This window comes from Onychomys torridus, chromosome 7 (genome assembly GCF_903995425.1).
Source record: "Onychomys torridus chromosome 7, mOncTor1.1, whole genome shotgun sequence".
Classification (NCBI taxonomy): domain Eukaryota; kingdom Metazoa; phylum Chordata; class Mammalia; order Rodentia; family Cricetidae; genus Onychomys; species Onychomys torridus.
Genome location: NC_050449.1, coordinates 23,811,102 through 23,828,749, shown reverse-complemented (window position 1 = coordinate 23,828,749; position 17,648 = coordinate 23,811,102). Strand labels below are relative to the sequence as shown.

General features: G+C 43.2%; 1 protein-coding gene across 4 annotated transcripts in view; it reads left to right on the top strand.

The window, feature by feature from the left end:
* Ntm (neurotrimin) overlaps positions 1-17,648 on the top strand; it is a 420,481-nt gene that overhangs the window by 225,499 nt on the left and 177,334 nt on the right. For all 4 annotated transcript variants that reach the window (XM_036192025.1, XM_036192027.1, XM_036192026.1 and 1 more), the window contains exon 2: positions 8,517-8,749. In XM_036192025.1, the coding sequence (XP_036047918.1) occupies positions 8,517-8,749 (233 nt within the window). The remainder of the gene's footprint in view (positions 1-8,516; positions 8,750-17,648) is intronic.

Genomic DNA, 17,648 nt, shown 5'->3' with positions numbered 1-17,648 from the left:
CTCCCAACATGAGACCTCTGGGAAAATTCCAGGTCCAATGGGACTCATTGTTTCAATAGTCTGATAGCCAAGGGGAGATGCCTAAGATGTCTGTGTTGTCTTCATTCCTGCCAAGACCCTACACTTTGCCATGGTGGAGACACCCTCACATTGCTCACATCATCTAATACTAACTTTGGAGTCTTTCTTTATAAGTAGATAGATCATGGATGAATAAAGAATGGCTTATAGGAGTTGTAACTTAAAATACATGTGACCTAAGGAGTTATCCCATGCTTCCTTTGGGATTGGTATTGATACTGAGTTTTTGTTACCAGTACAAATCAAATGCTGTGCTATTCATTTTAGAAAAGTAATGGTCCACCTAACTCCACTGAGTTTTTTGTGGCAGTGCTGATTTGTTTGATTTAGATAGAAAGGACAGGTGGTTAGATGTGCTTGTGGACAGCCTTGCTGGAAGTCCACAAGGAAAAGTCTTCCTGCGTTGTCCCGAAAGCAGGAGTGAGGGGTAGGAGACTGCCTCCTTTGAGCGAATGAGGAAGGAGGTAATGGATGGTGGCATATACAATTGTGTTTGCAGATATGGGTTCTTACAGACACACAGTGTATTTATTCTTTTGTTTTGTTTTGTTTTTTGAGACAGAATTTCTCTGTGTAGTTTTGATGCCTGTCTCAGATCTTGCTCTGTAGACCAGGTTGGCCTTGAACTCACAGACATCTGCCTGGCTCTGCCTCTCAAGTGCTGGGATTAAAGGTGTGTGCCACCACTGCATGCCATGTGTTCTTCTTATATTCACCCGGACCTTTAGTGGCCATAGTCCTCACATCCTTTTCCTCTTGAAATGATGTAAATTTGTAAACGATGGGGGACATCATTCAAATAATCAGTAGGCAGATACTTGGTGTGTACCTTGGACTCTACACACAAGGAAATAAGGCCTAGGTATTGCCTTTCAAGAATTTACAATTATTTTAAGGATATAAGAAACATATAGAGCTTGGATGAGGAAGGTGTCCATGTAATAGAACATAGAGGAGTTCTGCTAGGGTCCCTCTGGTATCCAGAGACACTTTTCTGTGCATGGTTCTCTTCATCTTCTTGACTCCATGGAGAAGAAAAGTTATTTTCACCACAGATGACTTAAACACAATCTGTGAAGTAACTCTTGGAGGCAGAAAGGAGACACTTTGACTCCAGCAGCCAGACTTCAGTCGTGTGCCCTTCCTCTTCCCATCCCTCCCCCTACCACAGCTGTGTCCTGGCAGTATGGAGCCACAGGTGCAGCATGCTATGTATCCAGCTGCTTTGGTTTGTCTGTCCTCCTCCACTGCCTTTTCTTCTCCATCACAAGCATGTCCTCTGCTTCTGCTGAGGAGTGGCCAGCTTGGTCATTATCTTCACCATGAGGGAGGATGTCATTGTATGCTGGTTTTGTTATTTAAAGTCAAACCAGTACCACTTGGGAGAAGGAAGACCAGTTTGAATTGAGGAGAACTAGAGATTTTGTCTGTAAGATCCAGCTCAAATTTGTAAATAAGAACATGAAGGAAGATTCAAAAAGTTACCTAGGAGGTTCAAAGGAAGCCACGCCACTACTGGGGATGTCTCTTACTCTAGAGATCTGAGGTGTTCTCTGGCCTCTGAATTTTCGTTGGATCAGCAGTGAGACAACATGGCACCTTTGTTGTCTGAGTTTCCCTTGGAAAACATTTCCTCAGAGAAGCAGGTATGGAAGGCTCACGCCAGGGCTCCAATGCCCTGGGTCTGAGTGAAGGTGTCTTGAGCCACCCAAGTTGTGATACTAGTTGTGAAGGTTGAAGTGGGTAGAACATATGCCAAAAGCGAGGGGAGCCAAATTTGGAGGTATGATAAGGGACAGTTGTGACCAGGTGCTGTGAAGGACAGAGGCACCTTTTTTTTTTTTTTTCCCCCCTGTGGTCTCAAGCATGCCGCCTTTCAATAGCAGTTAAAGGGCCATTTGATAGGAGGAGCTGGTGGATTGCACACTGTCTGGATCCATTATTGCTGTCAGATCCTCAGGCAAGTGCTATCACAAGAGGCCAGGCATGGCTTTTCTCTCCTTTCTTCAATAATCCTTCTCTTTCTTCAACACTCTGCCTGTCTTTAGGAGGCTCCAAACAGACCCCTTTAACCTACTTTTCTTTCAATTTTCAAGTTCTTATCTTCCTCTTTTCTCATCCTGATTCCAAAAGTAGTGTGAGGCCACCAAAGTTCACACGTATGCAGTTCCGTTTCTGAGACATGTGTCCTGGGCTTGCTTCATCACTTTGTGTTTCTCCTCTCTACCAAAACACAATTACTGCTCGTTGAAGACATCAGGGGACTTTAAATCTTCTTTGGGGCAGTAAATGCAGCTGCAGGCAATTACAAATTTGGAAGCATTCTCTACCTCACCCTGTGTGCTAGAGGTTCGTGGTTAAGTCTGTTCTCCCATGGCTGTATCCTTTTCTGGCCAACTGCATGTGAGGCTTTCCATCACCATAGATGATGCTCTGGTAGTTCATATGTGCAGGGCAGTCTCAAAGGATAGACCCTTAAATGACTCTGTATACTCTCTACAGGAAGAATATCCATAAGGCAGACTGTCACATATGCACATAAAGAGGACACTGGCTTATTTTTTTAAAAAAGTGTATGTGTGTGTGTGGGGGGGGCAACCAGATGTCTCCCTGGCCCTTCTTCCTCTGTCAGGATTCTTCCAGGATGTTGGCAAGGCCAGGCTACAGGATGTCAACGGGGGTCTCATGCAGAAGGGAGAGCTGATGTGGTGATGGTGGAAAGACATACACCCAAATACCAAATACCAAAGGCTGGGATGTGTTTGGAGCTGGTGGTCAGCCCTCAGGCTGGCTGTCAGGGCACATTAGAGATGAGCGGAATAGTGAGTTGTTGAGTTCCTTCTAAAGGCCTTGGGTATGAACACACAAAGGGGGTTGTTCTATCTTGGTATGAGAGTCACTTGGTATGAGAGTGTGTTAAATGTGTCCTTGTGACAAATACCCCTGGAAATAACTCAGGGAAGGAAGGAATTACTTTGGCTCACAGCTTTAGAGGTTTTAGTCCCTGGACAGCAGATGGATTGTTTCTAGACTGTGATGAGGTAGACCATCACAGTTAAAGGGTACAGAAAACCGAGTTGCTCACTTCATGGTAGCCAAGAAACCAAAAGGGACAAAGCCGCCATGTTCCAAACATCTTTGGGGCTGGATCTACCAGCTGGGACCCAAGGCTGTAACACACAAGTCTCTTGGGGTCTGTTTCATACCAAAATCATAGCAGGAGGGAGTATGTTAAAGTGGAAGGCGGGTACATCTCTAGATACTGGGAGATACAATGACACAGGAATGTGAGTGTGTCTATGAGAACTGTAGAGCCTTTCTCTGATCATGGCCACCAAAGCCACCACTAGCCAGTGGCTTTCAGACTCTTGTGAATTCAAAGACTGAAATTCATAGACAGAAGATAAGTTGTAGAGAGAAGTTTATTCATAGGTTGGAGCTTGTGAAGCAGGAGGAGGAGGAGGAGGAGAAGAGAGAGAGAGAGAGAGAGAGAGAGAGAGAGAGAGAGAGAGAGAGAGAGAGAGAGAGACTACAGAGCTCTTATATAGAAAGTGGGTTGATCCAGGAGAGTGGGTACTATCTGGCTATCTGGGGGCTTCTTGCAAGGAAAATGCAAAGAAATTGGAACTGGGGTAAGGTAAGGTCCAGATGTTCTAACATGGTGTCCAGGTGCCTCCTTTCCTTTTCTACCATGTAGTCAGATATAGCCCTTTAGGCAGATGAGCTAAAAAGGAAGTAACAAAGAAACAGGAACTAGAACCCTCTCCTGGCACTGCTGCCTCCAGCAAGGGCATCCTCTGAGCTGTTGCCTTGGAGACCTTCCCTATTGGAGCAGTTTCTAGCTCTTGTTCTCATCACGAGACATTCCTGGTGTGCTGAACACCCACCCCACCCTTTCCATCTACCCCTCTTTCCTTCCTCTGTCTTGCTGGCCTCTGACTGTTTCCTGCTCTCTGTGGAGAGTCCAGCTCCAGCTTCTCTTGCTTGGTTTGTCAGAAAGGATAAGATTAAAACCTTATTAACTCTCATTTATCATATCTTTAATGCCTTCCTAAGGAAGGTTAAATAGTGGTGTGCTTCAGGAATAACTATGTAGAACTCTTTGGAGGCATGGCATGTCTGTAAAGAGGGGACTGTTGGCCAAATTTCTCACCCTAATATCTGCCTCTCCCCACCACCTGAGCACTCACTGTGGCTAAGGAGCAGTTATCTATTTCACTTTTTTTTTCCTGGAAGAAATGTCTCCTCTGCATTGTTATAGAGACTGGATAAATGAGACAGATAGACGGGGGCAGGTATGAGCAGGTGACAGGAGTTGGCTGCCGAGTTACCTTTGTGATCCATCTCTGCAGATGCCTGTGTTCATTCCACAGAGACTCAGCAAGACTGATACACAGCAGTGACAGTTTGGACATCTCAACATGACCTTGGATGTGCCCAAAACCGCAGCTGAAACTATGCCAGCTTTTCAGTGTAGTGTATCATAGGGACTCCATAAGTGTGCTAGAAATTGGCTGCATTTGGAGTGTTAGCTTGTTTGCTGTGGAGCCTCCCTGGCCCTGGAAAGTGATGTGGGGTGATGAGAAGGCTTCTCCTTCAGTCCATATTCAATAATTAGACCTCTATGAGGAGCCCAGGACAACTCTTTGGTACTACCTCTGAAGAGTGAGTCCCTGTGGTATCCCTCTGACAGCTATGAGAAGCCTGAGCAGTGGGTGTCAACAACTGTGCCCATGGCTCAGGGTCTGCTGGTCAGCATTTCTTGCACCATGGGCATTTAACTGCTATCTGCTTTCATTTCAGCTGCTGGGACAAAAAGTCACTAAGAATCTGCTTTTGGCTTCCCAGAACATGTTGGTTACATGAAAGTTTTCTCCAGCAAAGTAATGGAAAATTGTTTGTGACAAGAGTCATTCCTAACCCCATCCACTCTGTTGTTCTAATTTCAGCAGAAACCAGATCTCTGAATCAGTGGTCCTCACAGTGTGGTCTCCAGGCCATCACCCTCCACTACGGGCACCCTTGGGGTTACAACAAACTGCAGTGTCTCAGTTCCCAACCCAGAACTGCCCAGCTATCTCTGTTGTGTGTGATCAGCCAGATAGAGCTGATGAAAACTGAGTCTGAAAACCTGGGGCTTAAATGTGTTTGTTTGAGGTCTTGTAAGGACATCAAAGGTGAAAAGTAAAACAAATGTTAATATCACTGATTTCCTTATATAGATGTTTCTTAGGCTCAGCTAATTTGATCTTTCGGTTAGCAACAACAAATCAATGTAGCCAAGTTTTTGAGATGCTAACAGTTCATGGAATAGGCTTGCACAATACTTAGCAAGTAGAGATGTGTGTTCAGCAAGCATTGGCCATGAGTGTAAGTTTCTGGTAACCTGCTTGACCCCAAGCATCATTGAGAACAGGGTCTTCCCTTAAAGTTATTACTGTAAAAGTTGTTTCTAGTAAAATGAGCTGTGGAATGAGTTGTACTTCATGGGTTTCAAAGCAGTGTGATTTGCCAGGTTTCAGTCAATGCAGCCCAAGATGAAGATCATTGTTCTGTGACATTTGAAAGGAAGGGAACACCATCAGGAGTTTCCTTTGTCAAGGATCTCTCACTCTGTCTTGGACACCCTCAGTGTGTTCTGGAAATTTATCTTGAAGCCAAAAAGGAGGCTTGGAATATTGTCTAGACCAGTCTAAGCGTCACTGTGCAATCAAGTTACCTGGAGATCTTATTAAAATGCAGTTTCTGATTCACTGCCTCTGATGTTGGGCTTTGGATTTTGCACTTCTAACAAGCTCCCAGGTGATGGTGATGCTGTTTGTGATGTAGAAGCTGCTTGCTTGCCAGCCACATGTTAGCAGTGAGGTGTAGTCTCACGGCTTCCCAAACACTAATGTGTATTCAATTCACCCCCAGATAAAATCACCCCAAGGATGGTCAAGGTTCTAGGTGAATGCCTTCACCTAGGAGCCCAGCCAGGAAACAGAACCTTAAATCAGGCATGATGAAACAGGCCTGTAATCCTAGTACTCTGGAGGCTGAAGCAGAAGGACTGACTTTAAGATTGGTAGCCTAGGATATATATAGAAATGAGAGAGAGAAATAAAGAGCGAGAGCGAGAGTAAGCGAGAGAGAGAGAGAGAGAGAGAGAGAGAGAGAGAGAGATGAAAGACAAGAGACAAGAGACGAGAGACTTTACCTTTGGTGTACCAGAACCTATTTTTCAGCTTCATGACTATTGATTTGCAAACCCACATTTGGTTTCGCGCTCTGCTCTCACCATCTGGACCTTCTCACTGACAGAGGTCTTGGTGTTTTCATTTGGCCTCAGGCTCCATAAATTATATAGGTGGTCCTGGATGCACTGTTCTGTATCAGTAACTTTCTAACTCCAGTCTGTAATTGGTTCAACTGAGCTCTTGTTATAATTTGATGTTTCTGGGTTCTCAAAGACTGAATCAGTAATATAAGGAATGGTGGGGCTTACCAACCTTTCATGTGATTCTGATGTAAGTGGCACGTGCTCATGCTTTGAACTAGTACCCTGGCATCTCCCTGGTTGGGTCTTCTATCACTTTCATGCCATATGTCAACATCACACCTTCCATTTCTCCAGCATTGCCAGAAAATCCCCTAAGTACTGGAAACCTGCTGCACCCCAGAGCAAAAGTACTTCTGATTGAGCAGATTTCCCCATAGGCACTCACTCTCAGCAAAATGTCCACCTGTGCCTGAGTGACCTACAGTGGTTGTCAGGAAGCAGGAAGTGTAGGGACCCACTGGCAGTGCTGGGCTCTTTTTTTCCCCCTTTTCTTTTTTCTTTTAATGGTAACAGACCACATTGAGGATTCAACAGACACAAAGACATTTGGGGTTGGCTTTCTGACACTGTGGAAAAATACTTGAGTGAAACAACTTGTAGAAGGCAAGGTTTATTGTAGTTCATGGTTTCACAGGTTCAAGTCCATCATATTTGGTGAGGTGGGAGACCAGAGCAGAGCAGTTCACATCATAGCAGCAAGAATCAGAGAAAGAGGATGTCTCTGTGGCATCCCTTGAGATGGTGAACCCTAAATTCTTGACAGATCTTTCTCTCTTCCCCCTAATCCTCTCAAAGATAAACCTGTGTATATGCTTTATTAGTTTCCAAGAATTTCTGAAGCCAGTGAAGTTGGCAATCAAAATAAAGCATGATACCTTCCCACTGTAAAGGTCACCTTTGCCCATTGTGAAGAACACACAGTGCTAGGAATATATTCAAGGAGAGACTGTTTTCAACCCTTTCTCTTTCACTGCATAAGACCCAGGCTAGTTGGAACTCTGAAGCCCTGGTCTTTGGAACAGGAAATGGATTTGAGCATCTTCCTCCAAGATTTGTTGCAGGAACCTAATGAGACAGTGTGAATGTGAAAGTCCTTTATACACGAAAAGAGTTCAGACATTTGAGACATCAATATACAGAACATGCAACACAGCTCTCCCCAGCATTGTAATGTAAGGGGCGGGACACTGTGTTTGTGAATTTAGCCTTAGGCCATAGGACATGCTTGGTGTAATAAGAGAGGGAAATGAATACAGACAGAGAGATCTGATGAAGACTTGGCAAGAGTTACTGGGAGGTTTCAAAGTGCAGAAAAGAAAAGGAAGCTTCCACAACTTGAGGACTCCAGATGCAAAAATAAAAAGAAAGGGAATCTATTTTTATATGTGCAAAACAGTTTGGAGATTTAGAAAATGTCTTTAGTCTAGCAATAATTGAACATTTCTGCCCTGGGTATAATGAGGATAAATAGCAATAGTGGTGGTCCGTATTTAGTTTTTGACTTCAGAAGCCTTCTGTTAGAATTTGCTATATTGAGATGAGTGAAGGATGGTTTGTAGTTAAATCTCGGTTTCTGAGCCAGCACATATTAACCGTGAATTGGAAAAGCATTTAGCATCCTTGTGCCTGAATTCTTTTTCCAATAAAATATACCCCACAGGGCTGTTGCAAGTATTGAACAGCTTAGCACATCCCAAATACCCAGACAGTGACAATGGGGATTATCACTGTCCATATCATGGGGATCCTAGAGCTGAGTTAGGATGGCTAGTAGGATTCTACCATTCTACATATTCTGAGTATAAAAGATGCCTTGGGTTTGCACTTAGAGGTTATTTGAAATGGTCATTTGCCCCTGTAGCATTAGAGGCATTAAACTCCTCACAATCTAGAAAGTTTGGATAATTGGATATTCTAAAGTTGTAATCCTACAAGTGCCCTATTGGTGAGTTTTGGAATGTTCTACACATAACAAAACAAACACAGGAAATGCATGTCTATCCACTAGATATTAAGGGGGGAAATAAGGCATGAGGAGGTATGCTAGCCTGGCTCTAACAGCTTCTGTTTTCCCTCTAGTCCTTTCACTTATCTGTCTGGCTTTGTCTTGCAGGTGTACAATTGACAACCGAGTCACCCGGGTGGCTTGGCTAAACCGCAGTACCATCCTCTATGCTGGAAATGACAAGTGGTGCCTAGATCCTCGTGTGGTCCTCCTGAGTAACACCCAGACCCAGTACAGCATCGAGATCCAGAATGTGGATGTGTATGATGAGGGCCCTTATACCTGTTCAGTACAGACAGACAACCACCCTAAGACCTCCAGGGTCCACCTCATTGTACAAGGTGAGTGGGGCTTGGCTGGGAGGCCTAAATGGATGGCTGGGAACATCAATGTTCACTATTTTTTCCATGATCCTAAACCAAGATGATCCTTGCTCTTCTCAGCATGGACACCTTTCTGGTGTCATCTTGCACCTAGACACTGAACACTCCACTAATTTGCTTGTTGAGCTGAACTACTTTTTCTTGTATTCCAATAATATTTTTTGTACAAAATTATCTTCTAATTATTGCTTTCCTTGGCTTTCCCTCCTTTTAGCATTTTTAAAATGTTGCATCCAACTACAAGTTTGTGTTATTTTAAGACCAGAATTTTTATGTTCTTCTGTTGCAGTACATATGCCATGCCCTAGACCAGCCTTCAATAACAGCAGAGCCAAGAAGCAGTGATCTTACCTCAACCCAGGAACTTATCTCAACCACCACCACCACCACCACCACCACCACCACCACCACCACCACCACCACCACACACACACACATACACTGGTGTACTGTACTTTCTCCTTTCCTCATCCAATCCAGGATTTTCTCCCCTGTGTCTCTGCTATAAGACTGGATTCAGGGTCCCTGCTTGGCTGTTCTGTTCTCCTCTTGTTTGCACTTTGTTAGGCACACAGTTTGCTTGGGGCAAGGGTTGCTGGTGTTTGGCTGGGTTTGTGGTATTTCTCTAGGTTCTACTCTTTCTGTTTCTCATATCATGGAGCTGTCATTCACATTCCTCCAAATCAGACTGCTCCATGGACAGCAAACTATACTTAACAAATAGATGGATTCCTAGTTACTGAGCAACAGTTTTGAGTCACATTGTCTACTTTTTGATGGAAAGGCCTAAAACAAGTATTGCTGCCCATCAGGGGCCTCTTGTTTGAAATGGGGTAAATGTGAGGAGTGGGGTTTTGATTAAATTTTACACACAGATGAACTAAAGCACTTACTAGGAAGCTTGGCCCATGGAGGAGTATTTACCTGTTAGCCCCTGTGCTATTGAATGCTCCCTTTGACTTTTTTTTAAAAAACACTACTGATATTTTTAAACATTTAGTTGTGTTTTACAGTAGGTTACATACTTCTTTGTTCTCTCAGAACTGAAGATCCTGGGAAGTGAAATTCCAGGTTGGAGTTCCCTCTCCGTACCTGCCAGCCCGGTCTCTGACTCTCTTTACCTGTGAGATGGCAAGTATCAGGCAGGTCCATGAAGTCCCTCTTGCAGCCTGCTTTCCTGGCAGTATGTGTCAGAGTAGGGTGAACACCTGGGGTGACTGCTGAGAGAGAAAAAAATGAAGAGGGAGTAAGAAGGACAAATTGGAAGAGTGAGGGATAGTCTCAGTGAAAGATGAAGAAAGCAGACCAGGGTCATGAATCAGCACTGGGAGAAGCAGGGTAGCATGAGCAGCCATGAGAAGAGAGCAGGTTAGCATATGGGGACACTTGGGTACAGCTTAGTGAAAGGAGATGGCAGCTGTACACTGGGAGCTATCAGGCTGTGGCAGAATATGGTCATGTCGGGGTTCTATAACTTTTGCTTATTGTTTTTTTAACCAAAGGAAATTATGTTTTCTTTCTTTTATTGGTTATATAAATGAGTATTTTTTTCAAACAACTTTGTGCAAATAGTGTTTTAAAATAGAATTGCAGAGCTGGTGTTTGAGTGCATTATAAATAGCAGACTAGGTACTGCTGTGTGAGATTTTTGTTTGAGCGTGTATACATTCTCAGAATACAGTAGATTTTCCTAGTAGATAAGGTAGACAAAATAAAAGTTAAGAGTCGCCATTCTGTGGGGAAGTTTAGTGAACACTCCGGGGAAGCCATCCATGATCTTTACTAGGCAGTACCTCCAAAGTCCTTCCTCGGGCAGAATGTCTTACCATGACCAAGAAAGGCTAGGAGCTTTGAGCAGAGGCTTGCTGCAGGAATCGGCACCATCATGGAATAAGAAAGGGGATGGGGATGAAAGGGACAATTCTAACACCTCTGAGAAAACAAGAAGAGAGGTTTTAGTCTATGTTTATTCCTCTACATCTCCTTGCACACACCTGTACATGCCTGCCCTAAATAGTAGACTTGCTTGTACACATTGGGCATTTAATGAATGCTTACTAGAGGAAATATCTGGAATTATAGTACAAAGATCTTACATGAGCTCCAAGAAAGAAGACTGAATGCTTGGGAGGTGGGGCAACAGGAGGAAAGGAGGGGATACAGTCTACATCCATCCTCACTCACGTCTAAGCTAATGGAAAATGTTTAATCCATAGCCAGGTGTTTACATCTGTGACTTGGCTAGGTGCCCTCTTCCCATGACACACCATCTCGAGTATTGGAATCTCATCTTGGGCTAATTTTCGAATGCTGATGGGTGTATTGATCTGGAAACAAGCTGGGTTAAAGAAGGCATTGGTCTTGTACACAGACTCAGCCCAAGCTAATCCGCTGTCAATATGCCTGGGCTGAGTATTATTGACACGTTAATGAATAGAGGACCATAGTTTTTCCAGAGTCAACCTGTCTTGTTCTTCAAAGCAATCAGACAAACTAAATAGAGCCAGACTCTGTATTGGAAAGAGGATATACTACCATGCAGGATTAAAAAAAGAAATATATTTGTCTTGGGATCATTTATTATACTGAACAGAGACCCGAATTCCCTTAGCAGAAGCTGACGGTCTGGATTTAAGTTGCTTTTCAACCAAACACTGCTGGAATGCAAGTCAGGCACATTGAGTTCTCCAAATAGCATTGTGATCATTGAAAAACAGAAATGCAAACATCAGTAACAAGAAAGAACAGACCCAGTATTGTGCCCACATGGACTTATATCTGTACAGCCAGTATCATGTGTGTGTGCACATGTGTGCACACAAAGAAATGAGGGGGAATGACACTGCCATTAACTCTTGCAATCTGTCTGAAGTCCAAGATTATTTGTAACATCATGACCATCAAATATCCTATGCAGTCCTTTAGTTCTCTACATTAGATCTTTAATTACAATTGTAATTCAAAATGGTTGCCTCTTAAACACAGCCATGACACCATAATTTCATTTGCCCAAGAAGCAGACATGAACTCATTCATTCTTTTCTGCAATCATTAGTCTCTAACAAATATTTCTAGCAAGATGTTCCCGTGGCTTGGAAATTAGTACATAAGGATGAACACAATGTTGCCCTTGAAGACCCAATTCATTTTTGTGTGGAGAGATAGACTGGTGTGTCACTTTTTCAATTTGTCCTCAAGAATCCATGTGAGTATGGATGTTGTTGCCTGAATCTCTACTCCATAAGTTTGATTTTTGTTTTATTTTATAGATGGCTTTGTGATTTCATAGATTCTCCTCACTCTTTTCATCTCCTCATGATGATAGGGAAGCATGGTTTCTAGAACAGGACTGCTCAGGTGCCTCCAATGTGGACTGTGTTCAGTTTGGGCTGGGCTGGAATTTATAGCCCTCACTCATTGCAGATGACAGGCAGAAGAGGAGTTGGAGGAGCAGCTGTCATACAGAGCCATTGTGAGTCCCAGTGAGAGGAATGGTGCTTGGCAAGACCCATTGGCTGATCTGTGGGAATCCACCGAAGACAGGGAGGTACTGAAGTCAGCCTCAGGGTGGGGTGTGGCCAGCCTGAGGCAGAGAAGAAAGGTGCTTAGAAAGTGTGCAGTCAGGAACTTGGAAGGAGCAGCTGGTGAAAGAGAAAGATCCAGGCTGAAGACAAGGCCCAGACAATTATGTGGGCCAAGTCTCTTTGGCAAGGTTGGAAAAGTAACCTCTGGGAGAAGGAGAGCTTTGGACTTGCATTGAAGGCAGGTAGAAGGGAATGTATCGGGAAGGGATGGACAAGCAGAGACTGTTAGCTAGTGACTCACTAGAGTGACAATTTAAAATAGCAGAAATAAAACTAACACTTCTTTGGTCAAAGGAACCATGTTTTCTAACACAGTTGATGATGTAGACCCAGAGCACGGACCTGAGCTTTCATCACAGAGAGCATTACTGGATAGTGCTATCAGTGGTTACTGGTATGGTGAGGATGTTTCCTGCCATGATGGGCTAGACCTGGGATGGAAACAGATTTTGGAGAAATTGTGGGATAGAAGACTGAAGTTCTTTTCTTAGCTAGGACAGAGAAGAAGAGTCCAAAGATGAATGAAAGAAGATGACCTCCATAATGTGAGAGTAAGAAGAGTGTGGAGAGAAATCCACTCAAGGATTTGCATCACCAGTTAGGCAGCTAGAATATTGTCTTTCGGGTGAGATGGGGGATGGGGCAGCTGAGCACTGAGTGATGGCTCTTGTAGAAGACCCAAGTTTGGTCCTAAGCATCTATGTTAGGTGACTCACAACCATATGTAACACCAGTTCCAGAGGATCGAATGTCCTTCTCTGGCTTTTGCAGGCCGCTCGCTGCGTTTACAGGCACATACCACCAAACATACACATAACATAATTAAAAATAGAATAAATCTTATAAAAAACACATCTATCCCTTTGACCTCTAGATTTCGTCTTCATGGGTTCAATTAGTAAGTGTCTGCTTCTGAAATCTAGCTGCATAATTCAGCTCTTGATTTTGCTGCCAAATGAGTTTTGTATGCATTCAAAATGGCCATCCTCCTGTCTTGGTTGGTCCCATGGAAGACATGGGACCTTGGAAAACAGAGAGAATAAACACTGGCTACCACTGGGTCATTTGTCTCCCAATCCTGCAAGTGTTTATACTGTCAAGCCCCGCTGCAGAGTCTACAGAGGTGAAAGGCCTTCCTCACCCAAGCATGGAAGAGGATATCTCAGCCTTGACCAAGAACCCTTGGGACTTTAATCTCACCTAGAAAAACATTTGCATGATAGAGAACAGTAGAAGGCAGAACTTGGAAAAACAAAGACATTCCTTTCATAATAAGAAAAAAAAAGCTTTGGGCCTCTTTATCAGTTTTCCAAGCCCAATCTAGGTCTCGACATTGTCATTAGAGCATCTAATCACCCCCTCCCTTTTGTTTGGTGCAAATGAGTTTTCCTCTTTCTCTCTAGGCAGAATTAATCTGAAAATCCCTGCTATTGTCTCATAGTTAATTACCTGCCTTTGGAGTCAAGCAGCTCTGAAACTCTAGTGCAGGAGGGAACCACTGATGTCTTCTGTACAGTAAGGGGCCCAGTCCCTGTGTTCATAGAATTTCAGGGGGAGGGGACTGGGCTGCAAGACCTGCAACCAGCTAGTGCCATAACCAATTCAACTGTGACTATTCCAAACCTTCATTTACCTTTTATTTGTCTCCAGATTCCTAATCCTCTTTTCTTGCCAGCCCAATTGTGTGTGTGTGTGTGTGTGTGTGTGTGTGTGTGTGTGTGTGTGTTATAATCTTAAATAATTAATTGACCTTGTCAAGCAAAACTCGTTACTGTGATTAAGAGAATAAGAACAATAACTTTGAATTTCTAGAGACCTATGCACCAATGACTTTTACAGGTGTGTCACAGCAAAAGGAAATTTGAAGCACAGAATATCAAAGGGAATGATAATCTGATTCTTATTTTGAAGCAAAGATTTCTGTCCCTCCACACACAGTAGGAGGTACCATCTCCTCCTCACACTACCAGGCTCCTGGAGCACTGGGAAGATCTTATGTCCAGTTTCCATTCTAACTATACCTGGCTGAGTGCACGGTGGAGGTTAACGGCACCAACCAGTCCCCAAGAGACAGAATTCAGCTCACACAGGAGAACTTTACATTCATGTCTAGGTTTCAGTGGCCCCCGAGTGACAGACAGTGGAGAACACTGGGGCACTCTCTTCTTCTGCTTCCTTCAAGAAATATATGAAAATGTACAGTTTCTCTGATCATAAGGCTCTGCATTTAAATTTAGCAAAACTTTGAAAAGCTATGGGAATTAAATTCTACTATGAAATTAAAGTATTCCTCAAAGCACTGTGGAAAAAGATGAGGAAGTAAGACATATGCCTTGCAATTGATCAGTAATATGTACGTAGCATGATGATGAAGCATCTCGCTTTACCTCGTGAGGTTTTTATTTTCTGGGAGCCCTTACAGACACCAGAGGGGCATCATTTGCCAGAAGGGCCAGGCCAATGCTCACATCCCAGAAAAAACACTATAAGCATACATGTTCCATAAGTCAAGGAGGGTAAGTTACACTGGCTTCATTAAAGTCATTTCTGTTCTTTGGATATCGTTTTAGCGGTCAAGTGACATCCCTTACGTTTTCTAAGCAGTTTGGTGAAATTCTACAAGCAGCCAGGAACATCATTTCCTGGAGGTGGCTTTCCCTAGGGAATCTGAACTGCCTCCAAGCTATCTTAGTTTCTTCATGGAATGGAGAAATTGGCAAGGTTTTCCTCTGTATCTTTATTCTTTATTAAGCTTCCAAGTAGAAAGGTTGTCATTTTATTTTGGGGGGAGAATGAATTTAGATCTGAAATATCAGCATTGTTGAAATAAACCTTATGTGGCCTCTCATTTGCAGATTGGAGGTATTGCTTTATCAAACTAATTGTGAGGTAGAGGTTCTTTTTGTTTTTTTTTTTTAAAGCCCCTTCCTGATCATGCCTTTCAGATAGTCTTAATTAAAGATTGTATGGAGTCTTTTGGAGGCTTCCTGGGAAAGCTATGCATATCAAATCTAGAGTATGTCCTCACTGTCATATCCCTAAAGGCTTGTGGAGTTGGAGGCTGCAGGCTATATACACATGGTTTGCAGAGAGTGATATCAAAGGCAGTGTTATTGATCTCAGTGCCCTGAATGACCCATGGTGACTCTTGCCTGCTCAGAAAGACTGGTGTGCAGTTTGCCTTACAACTTACATTTGGGCCACTGTTCCCTTCCTTTGAAAACTAAAAATTCTCAGCTTTTTGGGCCTGGGAAGACATCTCTGTAGAAGGCTCTCTGTCTATTGTTGAACTGAAGATTATCAGGGAACACTATTCAATCTCATTCAACAGCATTTTGAAGCCAGGTGCTGGGAACACAAAGATCTCAGAGTCTCTGACATTGCAGTAGAAGGGACCACATCACCAACAAACCACTATCTCGTTAGAGCAGAGATTAGGGTGTTTGTGTGCTATAGATCTGATGAATCACTGAAACACAGTAAATGCAGCTCTCTAATAATTAGACAGCATCGAAGGCTGCATTTCACAAAGGGTTTCTCATTTGTGAGTGGGACTTGTTAGGTGCTCTGGGGAAGACATGTTGTCCCAGGCAGGAACCATAAGGGAAGAAGAGGAGTGGCACTTATGTGCCCCAGAGAAGGGCCAGAAAGTTGGCTACACTTCCCTGTTGAATGGGTGGCAATGTGTAGGCTTTCTTCCCAGACTTGGTTTTTCTTGGTATACAGGCAAGAGTGCCTGTATTCCTCAAGGCAATGTGCATTAAATGGATTTGACAGTGGACAATATCTACAAAGCTATCAGTGGAATAGAACATGACAAGAGCCTTAGTTAATAAGCCTTGAGAGGAAGGGAGAAGTTTCAGAAGAAAGGGGTGCATCCAATCCCTCCTGGTTCTGTGTCTCTTTTGTAGTAGCTAATACACAAAAGAGACAGATTGCCAAGACCTGTCTACCACCACGTCTGTTGCTAGAAGCACGTTTTGCTTACACCTGCAGTCACAACAGTGATGAATGTGTCATGGTGTAGTCAAGGAGTAGTTCTTTATACACTCAAAGGAGAGTACCTAACATTGGCCTTGGCATGTCATTGTGATAGTGTACCTGAGAGGATGAGGTTACAGCTCAAGGATAGATGCAAGGCACACCAGAAGCCAACTTCTCTTGCCAGAGATCTCATGTGCAGATGAGGAGAAGGCTTGCCATTTAACATGTCTCCAAACTAATTCAGACTTCTAGAAGTCTGACCTTGGAATATACCATAGGAATGGCATTCCCAATGAACATGGGTTGTGATCAGCAACATCTAACATTGGTGGGAAATCTAGCTGCAATCTGCTAGAGTTCTGCTAGAAAGACGTACAATACTTCTGGAGTTGCTGGGGCCCCACATTTTTCTTTTTATCTTCATTTCATGTTATTTGAAAAGGAATTTATTGATTTAAAATTAGGACAATTTAATTTGGTGGCATGTTTTCTTTATGTCTCAATTATATATTCATGTCTTTGTGGCAAACTCAGCTGGGGGGGGATTAAGAATTCAAACTAGAGGATTTTCACTTGGCGAGTAGAGCTTTCCACTGTGATTAATTGGGAGTCTGCACAATGAACCCAGCGATGGTTCCACTGTGGATTTAATAGCTTAGTAGAAAGAAGTAGATTTCAGGATTTAAGAGTTTTGGGTTCCAGTCTGAATTTTGATAATAATTACCTGGAAAAAATGACCTATTTATTTAAATTGTTCTCAATTAGATACTTTATAGAAATGTTTTGATACATCTTATAATCTGATTTGCAGAATGTTGCCTATTAGATGCAAGAAAGTGACATGTGATTGTATGCCAATGCCATGCAGTTTGTAATCATTTACTAGGCATGCAGCCTTTTCTGTCCTAGCCGGTATCCTTTGAACAGATCCAGTCCTCTGTATTTGTAACACATAGAGCTCTCCAGGTTTCTGAAAAGCAACCAGGATTCCATCCCAGTTATCTCCATTCTGCCCTCTCCTCTTGTGCTGTCCCTCAGTGATGTCACCACCAAGCCTTTCTTTTCACCAGTTTGGGTAGATCCTATAGTAGCCTTATTTTCCTAAAATCTGGGCTTCAAAGAGTATACACTTGTGCCAATGTCCCTTACTCTGAGGGTACAAGCTAGACAAGTCCTTTCTTTCTTCCCACCCTGAGAAAGAAAGATCAAGAAGTTTTAGTATTTTTCACTTTCACTTATATGTAAAATACTCAGAAGAGGGTTGGAGCATCTGCACAGACTGATCACAG